The 23,648-nt window shown below is 37.2% G+C and overlaps 1 protein-coding gene across 2 annotated transcripts in view; it reads left to right on the forward strand.

Moving 5' to 3' along the window:
• Positions 1 to 23,067, forward strand: part of PRKCE (protein kinase C epsilon) — a 286,394-nt gene extending 263,327 nt beyond the window's left edge. Inside the window, exons 14-16 of one of the 2 annotated variants that reach the window (XM_029965059.1) lie at positions 1,448 to 1,594; positions 9,418 to 9,447; positions 19,874 to 19,976. In XM_029965059.1, the coding sequence (XP_029820919.1) occupies positions 1,448 to 1,594; positions 9,418 to 9,432 (162 nt within the window). In that variant the 3' untranslated portion in view covers positions 9,433 to 9,447; positions 19,874 to 19,976. Of the gene's footprint in view, positions 1 to 1,447; positions 1,595 to 9,417; positions 9,448 to 19,873 lie in introns of both variants that reach the window. The other variant, XM_029965058.1, reaches the window with a different exon arrangement.
• Positions 23,068 to 23,648: the final 581 nt, after the last annotated feature.

The following is a 23,648-nucleotide window of genomic DNA, read 5'->3' on the forward strand; positions in this document are numbered from 1 at the left end:
ACATGGCAGATACTAGGATCACATTCTAGTTTTTTGATACGTGGATTATATGGTACAAAAGGCTTATCCTGTAGTTCCCATATTCTGTTTCTGCAATATGTGTGGCTGCTGGTTCCTGGCCTGCTCACTCCAGTCCTAGAGATGAAATAAAGCAGAGGAATGTAGGAATGCATTTTGTGGTTTTCCAAGAGACCTCACCAAAGCACAGTAATCCTTTCAAAACCTTTGTTTCTCCTGCCCGTAGAAAATATGGCCAGTAGTTTAGATATGACTTGACCACTTGCAAAATAGCTTGCAAAGCAGTAGAACGTAAGACCAAAGAGAAGGATGGTCTTCAGAGCAGTGTGTATATCAGAAACCGTAGACAGAATTGCCTTGCTGATCTATGTTATGTCTTTAAAATGATAGCAAGGGTATTCTTCTGTGGATGGTTGATCTAGCTATCTAAAATCGTCTTAAGGGCTTCAGTAGCTACTTATCTAATAACTGGAATACTAAAGTAAGGGCATGCCTTACAGAGATTTATTTTTTTCTAAGTTTTTTTGTTCTACAGAAGTATAGTCTAATGTGATACCTGGGTTAAAAAGGCACTGAACAATTATCACATTTTGTTTCCTTTGTGCACTTTTTTTTTTTAATTTGCAAATGTTATATAATGGCTGAATATGAAGTAATAGCAAATCTTGAGATAATTCTATAATGTTAATGTGCCAGTTGCTGGCACTAATGGTGTACTAAAAATGAAAGGGATTGTGCAAGTTATGTCATGGACCTTCTCAAGGGAAGCTTTCTGCTTGTACTGATCTTTCCATGTATTTCCTGAAACAAATAGGATGCTTATAATTCACATAGCTGTTCTGCAGGTGCTGTTCTTACTTGTATTAGAATAAAATCCTAGAAGTGAGTAAGGAAGTTATGGCTTTTCATGTGTCTGGTTGAATGGAGTGTATGATTAAGCAACCTACATATGCAAAGAAAATAAACAACAGTAAGCATAATATGTAGCCTCTATCCCCCCAATTAAAAGACCCTGTTTTTAAGTTAAGATACAGCAAATAAGGTAAAATAAGAGCTATCCTGACTCTCTTTTTAGAACTGTCTCTGGAGGGTTTAATTTTTTCTTTCTTTCCTTTAGTATTTTTGACCAGAGCTGGAACTAGTAACGCTGAAAAAATCTGTTCCTCTAGCACACCCAGTCAGACGAAATTAGGAGGTCTCAGCAAGCAATTGAAAGTTTCCTGAAGGACATATACACTTTGGAGTTGTTGAATCTTCTGTTTTGGCTGGAACCTCTGAAATTTGGAGGGCCAGAAAAAATAACCTTCTGAAAGGGGACTGTCTCTAAAAACTCAGCTTTAGGAATTATAGTGTATAATTGAGCTGCAAATGATTTCCACTCATTGCCATTCATATTTTAACTTCTTCTTCTCCCTCCCCCACCCTGTAGTTCATGACAAAAAACCCCAATAAGCGACTTGGCTGTGTGGCATCACAGAATGGGGAAGACGCGATTAAGCAGCACCCGTTTTTCAAGGAAATTGACTGGGTTCTTCTAGAACAAAGGAAAATCAAGCCACCCTTCAAACCTCGGATTGTAAGTAACAGTTTGCATAACATTCAGAGAAAACTTAGTTTGACAGTTCTGTTTATTGGCTTTTCAGAGACATGAGATTACCTGAAATAATCGCGGGGTTGAAATAATAAGATAACAATGTCACTGAAAAGATTGTCTTGTCATTATTTCTGTGAAGGTAAGTGTCAGGAACAGATTTAATGCACAGGAAGATGTTCATGTTCAGTCACATAAAGCATGAGAGGGTTCGAGGCCCTGTTTTAATTATTTTTCTGTGTTCTTAAAGATACCGTAGTCAGAAGAGATTATTTCGTGGGGTATATACTATCTGTACTTTCTGTGTGAATTCTTCTACAGTTCTGCATTGCTGATGGCCACTGGATTTTGTAGTAAAAGACAGAGGCAAGGATTTGTGATCAATAATATTTTAACTGAAGACACTTGAAAAAACAGCTTCCCAGGGGAAAGAAATATACATCATGATTAGATAAATCTATGTCCTTACATTTTCCTGGGTAATAATCAAGTATTTCTATTTTAAAGTAACAAAAATTTGTAAATAGCAGCCCCACCTGCAGAAACTATGAAAGCCAAGAAAAAATACTTTACTTATTCTAGTCTTCCTCTGGATGAAAATACAGTTAACCAAATATCAACTTTTTAGCTGAGAATCTGTGGAGTTACTTTTGTGCTTTAACAGTGCAAGAGAGCAAGGATTATGAGCAAGAGCAAGAGAGCAACAGTGCAAGGATAAATCCTTTGAGATTGATTTGCATGTTTTGACTTTGCACATTCCGAATTACAGTGTTTGATTTGCCTGTAAATATGGTCAAGGTATTAAAAAAAAAGCAGAAAGCAAAACAAACAAACAAAAAATCCCTAAGACTTTGGGCTCAGCACTGAATCCTAACTTAAATTTAGAGGTAAAGAAGTCCCCTCTGTTTCTGAAGAATGTCTGTCACATTTAAAGCATTTCCTTTTAGTCAAGCGAGATGCATTTCCCTAAGTTTCTGATGTAGATGGTGAAAGTGGGACTTTCTGTCCAGAACAGGAGCCTGAGGTAGCTCCTCTGAGTCCACTCTTGGAGAAATCTCTCTCCCTCTGTAGCTATGCAGAAAGAGCCTAAAGGGATTGACAACTGTAGGTGAAAGTTATCTTTTGTGAATGTCTTTCTAGGAGTTATAGTAAGATATAGTGTTATCACATGAGGAAGTTTTTCTTAATGTATTTGTTGGAGAATGGAAACATTATAATGGCGTAACTCCACGCAGAGGAAGACCTGAGCCAGCCCCACTCCTGGAAAGGGTCCAACCAGCTGGGCATGTCAGCTCCCTTACCCAGTTGCCCAGCTCTGCTCTGGAGGTGTGACCAGGTTGCACCTACTGCCTGAGCTGATGTACAAATCTCTGTACTGCTGCAAACAGTGGAAACCCCGAATTAAGTCCTTTAGTATCTACCTGAAGCCTATTTAATACTGTGACTAACTGCTTTCCAGTCAGGTTCCACAGTCCTCGAATAGCTGCAGATAGACATACTCGGTGTTAGCTGAGTTGCATGTCTATAGCTCTTTTCCTGTTTTCACAAGAATTTGGCCTTTCATCTCACAGTAATTTTTGTTGCTTTGCTCAGTATTCATCAGAGTTTTGTTAATATAGTTACCAAATCAAGATGCACAGTTCTAGAATAATTTTCACCTTATGGCTGCATCTAATTTCCAGATTCCTCTCATCTAGTCTGTTTATTGGCTGTTTTACTTTCATGATCAAGATGCACAGTCCCTTTGACAATAAATATTTTTATGAGGCCTTTATTATTTTTGTAAGTACTCCCACTGTGGCAGTCCTTGAAAGTCAGGAGGCATTTCATATATCAGATATTTTTATTCATTGCTTGTATAAATGCCTTCTGCCTTCTCAGTGGAGTTTCTTTCTCTTTCTGGTAATTATTGCACTGCCTTTATATTATAAAGCCATTCCTATTTCATTAATTCCTGTTGTTTTGTTCCTTTTCCCCTTTTCTGCTTTCTTTAATGGTATTTTAGTTGAACCTTTTGGTTTTAGCAGTGATTTCTGGTTATTTCAGAGTAGTCCTGTATGTAATTTTTAGGGCAGCTCCCTGCTCCTTAATAATTGTTAGGTTGATTTTATGCATCTTTGTTTATACCTTTTCTCATTTTTCTTCAGGCTGCTTCTGTAATGTTGGATTTTCATAGTACTTCTTTCTATATTGTATCTGCCAACTTCCTTTATTCTACCAAATTTGATTCCTGAAGTCTGGTAGTTCTGTATGCATGGATTTTTTTTCTGAACTCTTTTTTTTATGGTGGTGAATTCAGATAATATGCACTCTGTGTTACAGTCATCTCTGTTATTTTTCATGTTCTCAGTCTGCTCTCTCTAAGATATCTTCCCCAGAGACCAGGTCCTATTAACTTTTACTGATAACTTTTTTACACTTACAAAGGGCATACCTTATGTATTTATACCATGTTATGATCAATCAGTTGTTTCATACCAGCTGTATTAATTTTAGCAGTTGTTTGGATTTTGTTGTTGTGTAGGAATCTTTGAGCAAGATCATACTGAAATTTTTACTTATTCTCTTAAAACTGAATTATTTATTACTTGGAAAGTGAAGTGTGGTATATATCTAGGCTGGAGAGAAGGATCACACAAATAAAATATAATTGTTAATTATTTAACTTCAGAAATGGTAAAGGAATCTAGGGTAGTAAATTTCAAATGCTGTAAAGGTGATTTTGGTTATTTGTCAAGCTAGATGAGATGGCACTCACTTTGAAAAATACAGAAAAGAGGGAAAAAGATGAACACTAGTGAAATAAAATCTACTTTAAAATCTAGATAGAGTTCATAAATTCAGTTGTGAGTGTAGGATTGAGATTCATTGATTCAGTTTAACAAACTTAACTATTCCATAGCTATGGAATAACTATGAAAAAGCTTAACTAATGCCTGTGTTTGGAATGTTTTCTGGTTTTTAACATCTTTTAGTATTAATAAAGGGCTGTTGATTATTTAAAAGTGACTTGTAATATTAAAAGAAGATTAAAAAAATTATTCTAATCTTATATTGAGGAGGGCGTAGTTGTGTGAAAATAGCTATGAGAAGAGAGGCCAGATTATTAGTCAGAAAATAGACATTCTTGCATGTGATATGTATTGAGTGTACATGTGTGCTGGGAAAGAAGCATACAGTGCATATATACTCATTTGTGCATTTAAATTGAGTTTTGCATGCATATACAAAATTTTGCTCATGCAAGAATGCATATATTTACCCAGGTAGTCTTCTATTTTCTGACCATTAAGATGACTAAGGGGGGAAAATTTATGATTATATTGTAAACACTTCCAAATAAAACAATACATGAGATGTATTCAAATGAGCTCTGGGCAATATAAAATGTTGACACTAAACAAGCAAAGTCATTAGGGAAAATGGTCAAACACTGAGGTCCCATCAGACAATGGAATAATCTGCCAAGGGAGGTCATGGAGGTGCCAGTGTGGAAAAACCCTTACTTCTGTTCTGCCTCACTACTCTGCTGATCCCCAAAACACGTAAGTTCCTTGATTAGCACAGCTGGCTTGATTTTCTGTTACCTTTCACCCTATATCTGCCATATTTTCTGAGGAGCTCTATTACATGGTATTGCAAGGCCTGTGCTTCTCCATGGTTCAGGTGTGTCTCTTCAGCTGTGCCAATCCTAAGTCTGAATTTTTCAACTGGACTTGGAAGAAACACTGCATGGCTGTTTATTAGCCAGACTTTTGAGGATGTGGGTTTTTTTTTAAATCTCATTCACACAGTGGATGGATGTGATTATGTACCTTATTATACCAGAAATATACCATTAAAGTCCTTGTAGTTTGTACTTGATTTGATTATTCTAATGATGCTTTGGAAGGTGAAATTTCTTTCCTGTTTTCAGCCTTGGAATGAAAATTACTTAAGTCCAAAAGGTCTTTGAAAATCTGACTGTGTTTTCTGAAGGCTTGCAAGAGTGCCCTGGGCAGAGCACTAATCCTGAGTTTAGATTGCTAAGCAGTGACTGCAGTTCCACCCCAGGTTGTCCTAGGAGAAGACAATGGAGGCAGATTTGGTGGCTCTGAAACCTGCTGTGAAGAATCTTTGACTGCTCCTCTAGCTTAATGACTTGGGATAGAGAACACAAAGGGGTGAAAATGCACTAGGGCTCAGTCCTATGATCCATATTATCTATCAGCTCTTCCTTTCCTAGAATTATGAGGCTTTTCAGTGGCAAAATTAATTTTCCATAGATATATACACAATGGTTTACCATACTGAGAGTTTTTTTCCATGTAAAGCTGTTAAAAATGTTAAGCTGCTGTAGAAATAAAAATAATAGCTCCGGAACATGTACATTAGAAATCAAGCAAATGTTTGAACAGCTATTAAGAGGATATTTGCTATAACTAAGCTACAGTGACCTTTGCAATGTCTCTTGAAGATCATTTTTGCTGTTCTCAAAGCCTAATTCTCAGAGTTTCACAGACTGTCATGAAATTTTCTAAATAACATTATTCTTCCTCACTGCCTTTAGTGCAGACATGAATATGTAATTGCAAATGCCAGAAATAAGTGCCGTTTTAGTGCAGACGGATATCTTTTCTTTAGAGCGACTGTTGTGAGACAGAAATTCTTTTGAGGCATTTTATTCCTATGTTGAGCTGTCTTGTTGCATGTAGTCTTCCTGGAATTTTATTTCATATGGAAAATGAAATTTCCCTGATCAGTAACCATAAGACCAGGCTATGGTTTGCAGCATAACTGGTTGCCCGAGAACCACAGACTCGATAGTATTCAGTGATTCTCTGCTCTCCATCTTTCTTTATTTCCATGGCTATGTTCCTGGCTTGACTGAATTCGTTATTTCCATTTTCAAAGTGCTTTTTCCATATTATAAATTAAAACAGGGGTGTAGTAGATTAATTTCTTACCAAAATTATTGATATGGTGGTAAGTGTGGTAGATCTTGCTTACTGGCATGATGGGATGATTCTGTCCATCCATACCAAATAATAAAATATGCATTAAAAACAGTCATTGAAATAGATTGCTACTTCAGCTTTAATGTGTATTGATTAAATTTATATTGTTATAGATTCCCTGCAAGAAATTTTTTGTGCCATTTCTGAGGGCACAACCGGCTTTCCAGACTGAACCTGTGGCCTGCTGACATATCACTAACATCAGCCAGTGAAGCTCAGAGACGTGCACAAGTGGCAAAAATGCACAGTATCACAACCCCTCTCGCAAGAGGGATGGAGGAAGATCACTGCCCAAATTTTGTTACTCATTTGGCTGAAGTCAGTGGTAGCCTCATATGAGCATAAATTTCAAAAATCATAGAATCATAGAATGGTGTGGGTTGGAAAGGACCTTTAAAGATCATCTAGTCCAACCCCTCTGCAGTGAACCTAATCAACTAGATGAGGTTACTCAGAGCCGTATCCAGCCTGATCTTGAATCTTTCCAGGAATGGGGCATCTGTCACCAATCTGAGCAACCTGTTCCAGTGTTTCATCATCCTCATCATAAACTATATCGAGTCTAAATCTACTCTCTTTTATTTAAAACCATTACCCCCTATCCTATCACAAAAGCCCTACTAAAAAGTCTGACCCCTTCTTTCTTTTAAGCCACCTTTAAGCATTGAAGAGTCTCCACAGAGCCTTCTCTTCTCCAGGCTTAGCCCCAACTCTCAGCCTTTCCTCACAGGAGATGTACTCTAGGCTTCTGAGGGCTTTTTTTCTTGTTTTTTGTAGAATTAGACTAGCACAAGAAAATCATATTTCATGGTCACTGTGGTTCACTGTGCTGCAAGGAGCTGTAAGACAGAGAAAGCTGTTAGGCACTGTGCAGCAAGGACAGTCTCACTACAGGCACACTCCTGTCCGTTCAGACTGAGTTTTCACTGTCAACCCTTGAAATGTGCATACAAACAGACAGATTTGGTGTTTTCATCCACCCTGTTGTCACTGTCAGGATTGGATAAAATTTGAGACTTCATCTAAGACATCCTCAACATGAAAAAGCTGAGCTAGAGGGTAATACAAAGCCTGGTAAAACAGATGTTTGCCATATGTATTTCTTTCTAGCAATTAAGCCAAAGTTACATTGCTAATGGCTTTATCAGTGCCTGGGGCAATCCATTTATAGGGTGGCTTTATGTAGATGAAGTTAACAAAATAATCGCATTACAATGATTCACTGTCAACATGCAGCTTTCACAGAACAATACATTATTTTAATTTTCTCAATGTATTCATAATTTTTTTGTTTCCAGTTCTAAAAGCTCACTTTCTTTGAGAGAATTAGAAACAAAATGAACAAGATAGTCTATTGCAAAATTCTATCTTGCAGTATGGAGCAACAACAGCTGCTGCGGGCCTGTTTAGTTCATCTAATGTGAATCCCTTCATTTTACAACCTCTTCAATTGCTACTGTTATATCACTGAGAATATTTTCTGAACATTTGTAGGTTCCTTCTTCAGTTCTGGCTTCTCAGGATAGAGAGTTGGTCTAGCTGCTAAACCCAGAGACCCGAGAATTACAAGATATATGAGTTCTTCTACCAGATTTTCTAGATATTCATTACGTGGTCCAGGCTGCATCACCTAACCTTTTCATGCCTGTGTTTCCCCTCTGTGGTAATCTCAGGATGCTTAATGCAAAGTTCTGTGACAGCAAAAAAATATGACTGAGAAGTGTTAAAAAACAAATGCTCAAGATCAGCCTGGCTTTTAAATTGACTGAATGTGTAGGACTTCCCTTGGAAGAGTGTTCTATGCTATACAGGACCTCAGTGTTAGCAGATTTCATCTTAGTCCTCTGCCTCAAATTTCCTACAGTAATTTGCACCCCTCTCAGCTCCAGTAACTCAAAGATAATGATAAACCATTATTGAAGTCCCTCCCCCCTTAGTTATCACTATCTGAGCCACATTGTCTGTATGCAGTTTCCTTTGTGAACCCAAACTCCCTTGTTAAGTCTTGACTTAAGGATGCCAGCAATGTGTCCTCTCTCAGTTTTACACTGCAGCAAAGGTTTGAAATAAAATCATTCCCAAATACGCAATTCTAGTCCTAGCCAATGATTGTGGGTTACAACTGGAGTCACTGAGTACCATGAATTTTCTTTTCCCCCTCCCCTAAATGAGTGAAAAACTGGCAAAATTTTGGCAACCCTTTGCCTATGACCTGACAACAAGCTGGGTGCCCATAGCGTTTGGAAACTGGGTAATAAATAGCAAATACAAATCAGCACCTACGGAGTGTGCAGCTGGGCTGTTTGCACAGGCAAACAGGCAGAGGCCGCACCTGCCTCGTGGATAGGTGCTGCACTGAATGGCTCCCGAAAAATGTTTTCAATTAGAAAGGTGTGTGTTTAAATTGCTGCAGCAACCATCTGCTTACTGTGAAATATGGCTGGAATCCTTAAAGAGGGACCACATTTCTGGAGAAAACTTTCAAATATGTTAGCTTGAAACATGAGTTCTATAATCTCAGATTTGTTTTCATACCAGTGCAAACAGGCAAAGATTTTTTTACTTTTTAATGAGGGATTTTTAACCTGGTGTTGGGAAGTCATGATACTGTTTTGGTGGGGTTTTTTTAGCACACTTCTACTTTTATGTGACAGTAGATTGTATCATCATCCATGCAGAATTATGACTTTGCCTTTACGCTGTGGGGAAGAAATCCTGTAAAATGCAGTATCATTCAGTAGCGCCAGATGGAACATAGGAAATTACAGGCCAAGTAAATTTCTTTTTGTATAAATGTTCTCTCTTTTCAAGTTTGCTTCAGTGTGAATGTCCCTCTTTAAGGTAAGGCCTTCAATATGGGGAAAATGTCAAGGTAGGTCCATTTTTAGGCCTAATAACCTTGAGGTGTCCCTTCAGTTTCATAATATTTCCATTCAGTCATCAGTGCATGGCAATGAGCATTTAGCAGATGGGCACGCAAGGGGCTATACTGCATGCCTTTGCATGAAGTGTTACTGCTTAGACAAAACACTGGGGAGCGGTCTTGAGACCTCAGACCCTCATGTACCATTATTAAACATTGCACATTATGTATTCCCCACTTGCTGCAGACATTTCAGGCATAGGAAAGCAGGGGGCTTTCTCCTGAGAATGACTTCATAGTGATTAATACTGGTATGCAAAACAACCCCAAATGTTTAGAAACAGGGTAGAGACTATTTGTGAGAATGGTTAACATACATCCATTAGAAAAACTAAAGAAAAATAGATGTGGACTTTTGAGACAGACTTTTTATTGCAAACAGCCATAATGGTGGGAGTCTAACACTTTTTCTGCATGCTGCCCCTGCCACAGTGTATCATAAATACTTAATGTCATCTAGTTCCTAGAAATTACACTTTTCTGCTATGGGCTCAAGTGTCAGCCAGGTGGCTGCTGATTGAGAAGCATTGGCTTTTGTTAGACAATGAAGTTTGAGATCTCAGGTGAACTTGCATAGGCAGGTGGGAACAACAAACAGTACCATAGCTGCCTGAAACATAGCTCAGGCCAGTCGGTCTAGCACGTGGCTGGGCAGGACAGAGAAGTCTGTAACACTTCTGCCTCTTCCCCCAGCAAAATAAAGGGCCTTGGTTTCCAAAGCTTCAGCTAGCTTGGCACTTCATGCAACCACTAACTTTGCTCAAAGTGTAAGTATGTAGCTTTTGAGGAGCTTATGTGCAGCTTGTAGGGCGGCTTAGAGAAACCATGAGTAAGTGAGCTGGTATTTTTGAGGGATTTCAGTGTTGGTTTTTTGAATGAACAAGGCTCTCTTTTCCCAGAATTTCTCATTCTATTAGTCTTATTTTTGGAGTCTTTTTATTCTCTTCAGCTCCAGTGTCTACAGCAGCTGTTTTGAGCTGTGATTAGCATAACACTAGAATTACAGAAATTTGAAAGCTACTTCCAGGCACTGCAGGTTCCCAAATATTTATAAGTTAAACAACTTTTATTATGCTTCTTTTGATTCTGTACTGGGGATCCAGCAGTATTTGTTTGGGTTTGTTGAGTCCCAGTCTTATAGCACTAAAATCTTTTCATACTGGCTAATTAAGTTCATTTAACCATCTGTTAAATGTACATTGTTAAGTGGTGCCCATTGGGATAGAGTCATAAGCAGCCAGTGTACTTGCTTTCCTTTAGGGCTTCCCAAGAAAAACAGAAATTCTGTTTCACTTTTTGGCTGCTTTAATCTCCAGTGCTATTTTCATAAATTAATCTAAACCATTACGTGAAATAATTTTATCATATTTACTTACAGTACATTCTTCAGAAATATTTTAGATTTATATTGATGTAGATAATAAATAATATTCCTAGGTTGGGCCTGTTTCTGATGTCAATGAAGACCAAGGGAAAAACACCAGATGATTAAGAAGCAGTAGCATCTGACTCTTTTTCAGAAGGTGGAGAGGAATTTATCTAAAAAAGCAAAGACTCTTTGAAGGCTGGCAGTCCATGGCCAGTCCCATCACAGTTGGAGTCCAGTGAACATAGAGTATAAAAAGAGGTTTGGCTTTAGGTTTATTTCTTATGCAGAACTTTCTGTACTAGCAGTATACTATGCCAGTGCAAGCATAAGGTCTTACTAGGATGTTAATCCAAAATGGGCAGCAAAAATTCGTCAATGTATGTGTTCACAGCTCAGCATACTAGTGCAAAACTTAATTCCTTCAACATATGCACTAATAGCAGATGGTGGACTGAAGCTGCTGATATGTAGCTACTTATCATCAGTAACAGGATGAGGGAGATGTCTTTACATGGTAAGGAATCCTAGCACTTCATTAGCTGCTGCTCCTCTCCTGTTATGCTGCTGTGCTGTTATAAGGGATTTTGTTACTGTGGAGGGACAGACCTTGTACTAGTCCTCTCAACGGCATGCTCCAGAAGTCATATGCCTAAATTCTGCATGATGAGAGGAACACTCAGTCTAGATATTTATGAAGAACCTTAAGCACAGATCTTGTTCCTAACATGCCATATTCATATTTGCAAAGAACCTACAGAACAACAATTCCCTTGGCTTAATTATGGAGCATGGAAAAGAAGGATTTGGAGACCATGACTGCCGATGACTCTTTGTAGGATTGTGTTTATATTTGACAAGAACAAGAAGAAGAGAGTTTGAGTTTGTGCCATCACGTCTTCATTAACAGCTCAAATTCCCAGCAAAATGGGGTTCCCACTGTGCAAAAACCCATATAAGTGAAAGACTTATGTAAGAGATCATAGATAGTGATAGACAGAGAAGATCGCAGCCCATGTATAGAAGAACAATAATAGGAAGAAAATTAGATGTAGTATGAAGAGAAAATTACTCAAACTCAAAGGAGGTCAGTGGCAGAACCAAGAGTTAAACCCATGTCACTACAAACTGCTGTGTCTTCCTGTGCTCTTTTAATAAAAGCAATTGAAGTGTCTGGAGGAAAGACGGAAAGATGTACTGAGATGCAGAAGTAGTAGGAATTCATCCGTAGTTGTGCAATGTGGTTTTTTTAGCCTACAATTTATATGTGCATTAGTTTAAAAAAAAAAGACAGCTTCAGCTTCTTTCTAAAGTCACATATATCTTTATTTTAATCTGTCTTTGTAAAGGCTTAAAAATAATCATTACACTTTAAAATATAATCTCTAATAATTCAGTAGTCTTAGAATTAAACCATCACCGTGGAGCTTTCTCCCTTTGTATAAGACCTACTATACAATTTCACTCTATGAAAGCCTGTCATATGCGTCATCCATGCCAAACTAAAAGTTTTTCTCTTAATTAACTAAAGCATCAAAGAGCACGAGTTTCCAGAAATAAAGGCAGTCTTGCCAAAAACTGTGTAGCATTCTTACTCTATGGCCTGTTGTGCAAACCATTCTGGTGTGTGACTGAGTCTTGGAATGATGCTCCCACTTGCTATTACCTTTCATGCTGTGGTGTTTCTTTGCGTCCAGCGTCACAATGCACGTGTTGATGCCTCCTCAGTATAGGAGGGGCTCAGAATCACAAGATATTACAATATATTTATAATTTCATGTCATAATCAGGAAGGTTTCCATAATGTGGTACTTTTCAGTGATTCAAGGGGTAGGTAACCGTAGGCAGAATAAACCATTGGAAAGTTGGTCAGTATTTATTCAGGATACATAGAGTGTCTTGAAATATTTCATTACATCATGCATCTATTTACTAGCATCACAGTGTCCTTAATTTATTCCTTGTCTTTGTGATTGGTTAAAGAATGAAAAGTAAAGTAAATCTACTGATCTTTTACAGAACAAATCTGGTCAGATATCTCAGTGCGCTGTTAGACTATCTATATTTGGGTAATTTTTCAGTGATTTAAGGGATGTCTCCTGGAAGTCACTGGAATTCTAGGAATATGTGCCCTGGACTTACCAACCTGCCTCACTTCTTTCTCTTCTTAGCAAGTCAGCTCTGTTGTCTGGATATAGCTAGTCCTTTGTGCCAAAGTGCTAGGGATCAGGAAGACAAAAAGGCCCCTACACATGTATTTGAGGACTCACAACGTCACAGATGCACCAGCCCTGATTACTGTAACTCTGCTATAACAATGGTTGAACTGCCATTTTGGGAGAACACAACCAAAAATGGGCTAATCTTGGATGTGTGCCAGAACGTAAGAGGGGAGGTGATATCGCTGATCATGACCTTAAAGCAGTTGAGGATATCAATGGAAGCTTGCCAATATAATGTGAATTAGAGAGACACACATATAAAATCTGCACTGCAGAGTGTGTCATAAGATTTACAATAGGAATTGCATTGTGCAGCTGAAGGGTATTTTCATATGAATATTCCATTACTTTCTGTTCTTGTATTTCCTCCCTGCCCCAAGAAGAAATATAAAATTGTTTCTCATGAGGTTAAATCTCTTAAAGAAACCAACCATAAGGTAAAAATGTAGTGTAGGAATTTAGAAGTTAGCACTCTTCCCCTGCAGTTTTTTTCACCTTAAAAAATGTGTGTATTCTGCCATAGCATAGCTTATGTGCAGTGGCTATGTCACGATTGAGTCCTGATGGAAGAAGGCCTGATAAGGTGGACAAGATGGATCTTGAGGGTAAAGGACTAACCACAGATGGGAAGATGGTGCTGAGCTCCCCAGAAGCTCCTCTGAAATCTATCTCCATCTATGTTTTGCACAGAGGTAACTGTTGTGCTTTAGCAATCAGGCTATGAACAAAGTAAGTTTGCTATATGTAACTTTAGTGCTGTGTACTTGTGGTCATGTTAAAACCATACTCAAGTAGGGCCATAGGGGACAATGGTTTTACAATGACTTCTTCTGAGAGAGGTTCGTTGCCGAGACTGAGAACACAGGATAGTTGTCAGTGAACCTGCAGAGCTTTGATTTTGTTTGCCTTGCTGTTTGTTTTTTGGTGGTGGTTTTGGGAGGCTATGGTTTTGAGAAAGGCTGTGTAAAAGAGAAATACAAAGACTGGCATTCTGGCCATGTGGTCATTAAATGTTTATAACACTAATTGTTTAGCTTATTCCTCCTTCCTCCTTGACCCATTTCACATTCCTAAGAAAGATACATACTGTTTCAATATAAAGGTGGTTCCAGCTTACTGTATCACAAATACTCCCTTTTAAAATTCATAGTTTTGTGAATTAGCATGGTGTTTATTAAATATATGTGTACTTCCACAACAGATTAAATTGTGGACTGCATAAGTTGACATGCTTTTCAAATACTGTTTCACTATCTGTTAACATCTTTATTGAGTGAGGGGTTTTCCCACTGCTTTTGCTGTGTTTGGTGTCCTTTACATCTAAAGAAAGCATAATATAGGAGCACAAAAACTCCCCCTCTACTTAGAAGGAATGAATGCTGGCATATTTGTAAAAGGTACTTGGCTTCAAAACCTTTTTTGTCATCATAACCTTCAGTTGAATATACTGCAGCTCATGACGGATGCGTTATAACTCTTCCATGTGTGAATAGAGCAATTAACATGCTGAAAAAATGTAATAACTTATAAAGTTACTTTGATAACGTGTGTTTCGTATCTTCTGAAATAAGACAAGCTAGGAACTGCTTCTAATACTGATATAGATTATCAGGACATGCAAATACTGTGAAGACGTATCCTGAGGATAAACCAAAAGATAGACCTGGAGTGTTGTGCTTCTCAGCTTGTTTCCTTCAAAATATCCATACCGAATTTCTCACTATACAGCATGAGTTATGTGCAAACGTGAGTGATCATCACAGTTGGTCTCATTTTTTTAGAAACTACTACACCTTTACGAAAAGAGATCCAATCAGTGGTGCAAAGTTATCTTTGTCTGTGCTGTGGTTTTTGTTATCATAATAAGGAAAGGTGAATGAGAGGACAGTGATATGTGAGGTTAGCCACATAACCTTGTTCTTCAAACCAGCTGGTTTGATGTCTTGACTTTCCATTTGTCTTGATAAATATAATCTGAAAGTCTTATCAGTGATGAGGTAAATACAAAATATTTAAACTCTTATCATCCTGATCTAAGAATTTCTTCTGGGTGATACTGTGCCAAACATAGGTACCATTTGTTTCTTACTGAAGCAAAATCCTGAATAAAATTAAGGGATACCATGTAATACCTATGAGAAGGTGTGACTCCTGCTGCATGTCCCTGCTGCTGCACTGCTGCCCCATGCCCCTGTAGCAGCACACTGAAAGCTGCAGCAGCTTCCTGCCCAGATTCAATGCATCTGTCAGGGTGTGAGATATGCTGCTCATACAGCCAGGTGCTGCACTGGGACAGTCTCCATATGAATGGCAAACTCCAGGATTTCACTGTGGACTTGAAAAATATATGAGAAGGCACAAAGCACTGCTATTGGCAAAAAATTGAAGTGGAGTAAAGGGAAAGATGTTTCATTCAGCAATATAGACAGGTCAGTCTGCATCTGCATTTCTGTGCTGACGGTGAAAATCATGCATGAGCTTTGTATATATTTTGTGTCAAACGGTCCACTTACTGAAAAAAATCATTGCACAGTATTTTTTTCTTTCAACGTACTAGTTCGTTGTTGTAATGATAATTTCTGGCCTCACTTCTTGTGTTAGCTATCTGTTCTGGATTAGCTGCTCATTCTGCTAAATAAACAGAAATCTATTAATTGATTTAAAGAGGATTCCTCTCATTATATTTAAACAGCACATTTGAATTTGTAGGACAATCAGACTAAAACACAAAACCTAGTCTTTTGTGGCAGTGTTATTTCCTAACACTTCCTAACTCTAACCCTAGCCACCACCTCCATCTTTTTTTCACCTTCTCTGGGTAGCATTTGAACCTGATGGACAATTCCAGCCCTATTTAGTGCAGCCATTGAGCTTGCAAAGAACTTGAAAGAGTTTCAGTGATTTTTGCAAATTAAATAAGAAGTAACAGAGTAAAGAGCTATATCTCTTAATGTCTCCAAACTGGACAATTAATTTAATCCTTATTAGGCAGAAGAAAGTCCACTGAGCCTCTTGGCATCATGACCCAGCCAATGAGGTGTCCAAGCTTTGCTGAGTTCCCTGGTTTGGAACACCCTCTGTCAGGTGCCTTCTCATAAGGATTTCTGTGGCTTTTCAATGCCAAAGGCTCCTGTCATTCACATCTGGTTCATCCTTGATGGGTAGTAGTCATATTAATATTCATTGATTCAAGGGGTTCTATCTCTGTAGCTTAAGTGTTATATCTAATCAGATCATACCCACATGAAGAAAGACCAGCATGTCTCACAAGATAAACAGGTCACACTAGGTCAGACAGGACACCTATGAAGCATTCACACTGCGGGGGAAAAAGGAAAACAAGAGATCAACTGGCCAGCACATTTTCTGCACAAGAGGTAGTGAGGCACTATTCCTTCTCACTATCAGAAATACTCTGCTGTTGGAGAAGCCATCTTTCTGATGAGGTTTAGAACTGGAGTCATGTCATTTTTAGTCATTAGTAGTGCCATGTCACTGCTGCTGCTCTTTGTCAGAGACAGGCTCTGCCCACATGCTGCCTGCAGTAGAGTAGTTTCAGTGCAGTGTGGAATTTGGCACCTACTGTTGGAAGCTCTTGGGTAGCTGCTGTGCCCCTGCTCTCGTGTAGCACTGACGGTGAAGACAAGATGCTTGGGTAGTCTAGAGAGAAAAAAAACAGCATCTGAAACTTCATTAAATTTCTGTGTGTTTGGGTGGACAACTGTAGTTTTGGGCCTTCTTTTTTCCTAGTACTCTACTTTCTTCAGTCATCTGAAATTGAAAAGTCTTACCTGGAAAAAAATTTTAAAGTTTAAAATAATTCGTCCCAGAGTCTCAGAATTGCAAGCTAAATAAACAGAGTCCCACCCATTTAATTACCTTTTAAATGATGCATTTGCCAGCCAATCTGAATATTTTTCCTTTTATCTTCATGATTTTTTAATGTTCAAAGTTGGATAATAGCTGCACTCTGTTTCTTTCCTGTATTCTCCTACCTTGCAGATCTTTCTTCTCTTCTCAGCTTTTCTGCTAGGAGACTACCACAGCCCTTCATACCTTCATCCTGAGTCCTCATGCTGCAACTGTGTATTGGTTCACGCTCTTGGCCTCCAGAGTATTCACAGTGCAAGTACATTAAAATAGCAGTAGTAGCAGAAATGTGGCCAGACCTGTTTTGTCTTAGCAGATGGAGCCTTGCAAAATAGGCATAGCTTCAGAAAGAAGGTGCCTAAGTTGCTAAGGAGGGTTTCTCAAATAAATCTTTCTGTTGAAAAGAAGCACTTGTTATGAACTCTGCCTTTGCTCTTTTATGGCTTATTCCACTCACTTTTTTTCCCTGTGATTTGTTTAATCTCAGTTAAAATTGGTTAGTTAGAGACTTGTTAGTGTATCCTTGCAATCATAGATTGCTCCATGCTTGTCCTGTTAATAAATTGGATTATTTACCTCTCTGCTGCCAAAACTACATGGAATTGTTTATAAATCTGAGAAAGCAAAAGTGTCTATTTCCTCCTTTGGTCTTGAAGACATATTTTAAAACTTAGTAGGCTTTTAAATCTAAGCACAAAGCTTGGGATTCAAAGTTCTACTGAAAGCACAATTATTTTTAATCAGTAGGACTTAGGTACACCAATGTTGGGACAGTTTTTTAGATGTACCCATCTGGGCTCTTTTTTCATCTAACACCTTCACAAGTCTTAGTGATAATTTTTTGGAATAAGTAGCTATTAGGAATTAATTGCCCCAATAGGCTTTGAGGAGTTTGTCATCTTACTATTTTAGCTTCAACAAGGAAATAACACTTTTCACAAATACATTGAGTGAAAACCTGAAAATAATATATATTGTATTTGTTTTCAGCTACACCAGAGCTTATTTGCTCTCGATAGCTAGTGGTTAAAGTGTGAGTGTAGTCACATTTCTTTTGCATATAACTACAGTTCTGAATTTGAATTCTACTTTCTGCAAATATTCACTTGCTTCCTTCTGATTTATTGACTATTCCTGTGGAAAATTCATTGTGTGAGTGTGTGAAAATACTACAGTAGGACATGGAGAACAAGAAGAATGTAGATGCAGTTGCAATCTAATGCATTTCAAAACTGAGGTGGAATTTCATTCTTATTTTGCAATATTTGCCCAAATGATTTGCGAAAAAACCATGAAGTCCAAAGCCACATCCTCATGCCTTATGCAGTTTGAAGTATATGGGTTGCATATACTTTATGTCTTGTCTTTATGTACAAAGTAAATATTTCAAATGTAAACTACATAAACATGTATATATGTTTGTTAAGTCCGTATCCCTTTCCTTTTAATGGAATTTTGTAGGTAGAGATTGTAGATTTTTGTTTGCTTACACTTAGAAAGTACATGGTTTACAATTAACAGTCTCTTGCATTTATATAGACATTTTTTCCCTATATCTCTAAAGTTCTCACAAACAGTGTCGGTGAAGGTTGCTGCAATCATTTTACAATTGTGAGAAAGAAAACTGTTTAGTGCCTCAGTAAAGCTGATGAAGAAAATACATTTATATATATGTATATTTTATAGAAAAATTTACCTATGTTGAAAGAGGGCGTATATCCCATTTGGAATACATTAATATACTTTATGATGTATGACTTTATCATTTTACTTTGCAAGTCAAATAGCTATTCTATTTCCAGTATCATCTTAATCTCATACATGTGCAGGATGAACACAAAGCTTGTTTTCAATGTGTCAGTGTGCCTCCATTAAGTATCACTCAAATAATTATTAGATTCCATGAAACAAAGAGAAAAGAGACAGTGTAAAGAAAAATGTTTGTTCCAAATCCCTGAACCTGTACGTGCCTGAAATACACTGCTAACTTAGAAAATGTGAACAGTGCAGGTTCAAGGGAATGACCATGGAGAATGTTTTTAGCTGTAGCCTAGAGTGTTTTTTTCATGTAAGTGGTCACAGATAGTCACTGTTGTGAGTGTCCTGAGGACAGCAAGTCAGCCTCTCCCAAGACTGTTTCTGGTTAATTCATCTTATCCCAGAACATGTCCAGTTGCACTTTGTTGGCCCAGCTTTGCTGAAGGAGGGAGGTGCTTTAGAATTCAATGGGGAAATCCTGATGTCATTGAAATAAAGAAGACTTCTGAGGTGGATTTCTTTGGAGACAGAATTTCACACTTTGCCATGGTGCTCTGAATGACATTCGGCTGCATTAGGAAATCTGAGTTGCCAATGTGGAGCTCAAGAATTTTGGATTGAGAGCTGTTGCAAGCTTTACCTCAGGTTTTTAAAGCTGAGTGTAGCCTGATTTAAAGAAACGGTTAAATTAGAGTTGAAACAGTAGACTGTGTTGTGGGGGAATCAATTATATCAGTTCACTCTGTGCCTCTGAAATGAGAGATGATTTTGTTCAAATCTAAGAGGAAACAGCCATACCACCTACTATGCCAAAGCCTTTTCTAAATCAGTCCTAATTTCAGCTTCCTGCTTTATCATCATACTGCTATTCCTTCGCCTGTCAAGAGACCCGTGAGTCTCTGGGAACTCATTTATAGTACTGCTTCTGTGGCCTCTCCTGAACTCATTTATATTACTTGCTCCTGTAGCTTCTCTCATATGTCTGTTATTATTTGTGTGAAGTAGCTCCTCTTTTATTTCAATCATTCCAGAAAATTCAGCCTTTTGGGGGGGATGGAGAAGAGGGAGAGCACCTTTTATTTTATTGTGCTGTTTTAGTATTCACCTTATTTATATTTTTCTTCTCAGAAAACCAAAAGGGATGTAAATAACTTTGATCAAGACTTTACACGAGAAGAACCAGTATTAACGCTAGTGGATGAGACAATTATAAAACAAATCAATCAAGAAGAATTTAAAGGGTTCTCTTATTTTGGAGAAGAGCTACTGCCATAGACAACGTTAGACTGACAGATGAATGATGCTGCAAGAAGTGATTCTGAAGAGATCATCAAATCACTGAGACTCAGTAGATCAAGAACTACTTCTCTTACCCTGAGCCCATATCCCGTGTTAAAGTATATATTTATTGTTTTTTTTCCTTTGTCTTCTGACCTGAAAGCACTCTTAATTTCTGTCTCACAAAGCAATGCAAAATAATTTTGTATCAGAAATTGTAGATGTAACACACTGCCGTATATTTGCAACTTTTCTTTTATTCCTAAGAATAGGAATTCCCAGAGGACAAAAGTGCATCTCTTCCATAGAAAATGAAGCTATACTATTAAAAGCAATTTAGCAGACCATGTTCTGTAATCATCATATGTATTTAAGCTAAGAAGGTGAGAACTGTTTCTTCTGCACTGGCGGTTATGGTGAAGTCTGTACTCAGCTGCCCTTTGAAAAGCAAAGTCTGCCTTCATGGAGGTTTAATACTCAATTATTAATTTATTGTGGTGAGGTACAAACTATAAAGCTGTCCAAAAAAAGAAGCACATCAATTAAGGATTTTAATGAAGTTCCTCGTACAATGTACAGAAAACTCTTAGGAATAAGAGTGACAAAGATAACTGAAATTTTATTTAAAGCAAGAAATAGATACTATATGGATAGTTATTAAAGGGCTAAAGAATAAAAAGCCTATAGTACTTTAACACAGCTATAAATAGCCATTTTACTCTTTTTCAGGCGATTGGGAGTACTATCCATGTTACCAAATTTAGTATCCTTTTAAATGAACCATTAATGTGACGCCAAGTTTGCAAATGTTTACAGTTAATTTTACATTAAAAATTAATTATAAACATTATGAATTTGCCATTGTAGCTACAGTGATAAGTAATTTCTTATTTATATTTATTTTCTCAGCAGTGTGTTACTTTTGCACACTTTTACAAAACCATAATACTACTGTGTTTGTTGGGTTTTATGTTTAAAATCTAAAGAGAAAACTGCTTTTAGAAGACACAAAATAAGGCTACACGTGCATTATGTGGAAGTGTGTTAAAAAACTGAAGATCAAACATTCACAAACTGACATTATCGAAAGTTGTAAATTGATATTTTTTTTGTGTATGAATTGAAATGGTAACTCATGTGGACAATATTACTAATGTGAAGTTACCTCTTGTAGATACGCTAACAGTGTTATGTACTTATTTCCAGGAGTACCCTGTGGTTTGGTTTTGGTTTTGGTTTGGGGTTTTTTTGTGTACATGTATCGCTGAGGTCATTTTATTATATATTTTACTGGACTGAGTGAGCGGTCATTGGAATCCATTTTAATTGTTGCACATGGATTTCCAGCTGCACAAAAATATATATACTTGTGATTGGCAAAGTGGCACTAAAGAAGCTTTTTTGCCTTTTGTACAGGTGAGATTTTGTATATAGTGTTTGCTGCAAGGCCTGTGGAATTCATTGAATATAGAGGTATCAACTGCTGCATGTTCAGGCATACTATTAAAATGTTAGTCTATGAAAGAATAATTATAATAATGTCCATGTGCAATACTCTTGTATGTGTATTGGTTCAAGTTACTGTCAGAAAGATGAGGTTTTTGTTATAAAAGATGTAGACATATATTAAGCTATACTAAATCTCTTGTATAGTTCTCTTCAACTCTATTATGACATGATAGAGCTCGGAAAGAGAAAGGAATGTTACAAGTCGTGGTGGACAAAGTGTGAGTCATTGGCTTTAAGAGATAATCTCGGACTCAAGCAGATGAGTTAGTTTGTGTCAGTTTTGTGTCTGGCTGCTCATAGCCTGTTACTGATGACACCATTCAGCTCCATTTTGTTTTGTTTTTAAAACTCAGGTGTAATTATTATATATATTCTTATGATTATTTCAAAATATTAAATATTATGATATATCAATTAATGTGTTGTCTGGCCTACAGGTGTAATAATGGATCAAGCCTTTAGTTTAATTTAATTTATCCTTAGTAATCTTTTGTACTGGGAAAAGACTAGCTTCTGGAGCTGAGTACCAGCACATAAACATCTTAATGATTGCATCATCTCAATGTTAAATTTCTTTCTCTCTTAGAAACACATTGTAGAACTGCCCATCAATTTGTGTCTCGCCACTGGCTCTGTTTATTTCTCATCACGGTTAGATTTTGACATCCAGGCAAGAACTGATCACAATGCTAAAGCATTCTTTTCCATGGATGAGTAGACTGGCTAGGAAGACAAGTTATTGGATAGTGCACTACTGTTTGTTCAACAAGAGGCCTTTACACAGAACTAGGAGCATTTATTTTGAAGGAATAAAAGCATCCCATAAAGCTATTGTGTGCAAGCTAGTGTAGTCTGTATTCCCATTTCTAACATGAAGATAATTAGCAAATGTTTGTATTTCAAGAGGCCTCAGCACCTGCAGTGTTTAGTAGGATGCTAAGAGAAAGTGAAGGAAATAGAAACTTTTGCATGGGCAGACATTTCTTCAATATAAATAGTTAGATCCTCTACCTTGGGTTTACATCAGAAAGTTTTTATGTTAACATTTTTTAAAGATAATTCTTAAAAATGGACATTCTGTTACATTTCTGCCTGTTCTGTAAAATCTTTCCTGTTCCTTCTTTGTCAAAGGAGTGCAAAATGCCAAAAATATTATTAATAATAACAATTATAAAGAATCCATTGTTTCTTTGTTTTCCTCCCAAATAGACTTTATTAAAGATGGAAATAAATTTTTCTCCATAGGGTGAAAAATAATTCTCTCCTAAAAGGCTTACAAATTACCTCTTTTTAAATTATGTGCAGAATAGTTCTGGCTAAATATAAAGTGTATTCAGTTGGGGGGGTAGGTTTTTTTTTTATTGTGAGGATTTATTTGTACAGAATTTTTTTCTTATGGATGTAATTTGAATCTCTTGCCATTCATTAGTGTTATTTCATCGTAAACATTATTACTGTGCCAAATGTACTGTATTCAAAAGGATGTGAATGTGTATTGTTTCAGAACCCAATAAATACAATGATGTTAAATCTTATTTTTTTCCTCAAAGTTTTCCTGAGTATTTCCAATGAGGAAGAAAGAAAGGTGAAGTATGAATTTTTTTTCCTGTTACGTGTTGTACAAAATACCATGAGCTTGTCTTTTAGGAGTGAGCATTTTGCAAAGGAAGGATTTGCTAACAAGAGCCTCCTCTGTGAAGCACTAAAAACTCCAAGAAAAACACAGGTAACAGTGCATGAACACTATTTGTCTTGAGCAATACAACATTTACCTCAAAAACACCGAGCAGGTGAGTTTACATACTTTTTCAGCTTACTGGCTACATAATGGTCACTGAGTTCTGACTGATCACAGCATTCTGTTTAGCTGCATTGTTAAAACTCACTTCAGTAGGGCACTTTTGGAGACTCCTTTAGTGTTTAATTGGATTGCTTGAGGGATTAATAGCATGTATAAGTTTAATTAAGGGTAATAGAACTTATTAAATGATTTATTTAACTTAATATGTCACTGTGACATTGACTGAAATATTTCAGTATTTCATCGTGTTTCAATTTGCACCGTAATTACTTTCCATTTTCATCATCTAAAATTCTTGTTTCAGTTTTGTTAGAT

The sequence above is a fragment of the Manacus vitellinus genome, unplaced genomic scaffold (assembly GCF_001715985.3).
Source record: "Manacus vitellinus isolate BGI_N305 unplaced genomic scaffold, ASM171598v3 scaffold_8_pilon, whole genome shotgun sequence".
In the NCBI taxonomy this organism is placed as follows: domain Eukaryota; kingdom Metazoa; phylum Chordata; class Aves; order Passeriformes; family Pipridae; genus Manacus; species Manacus vitellinus.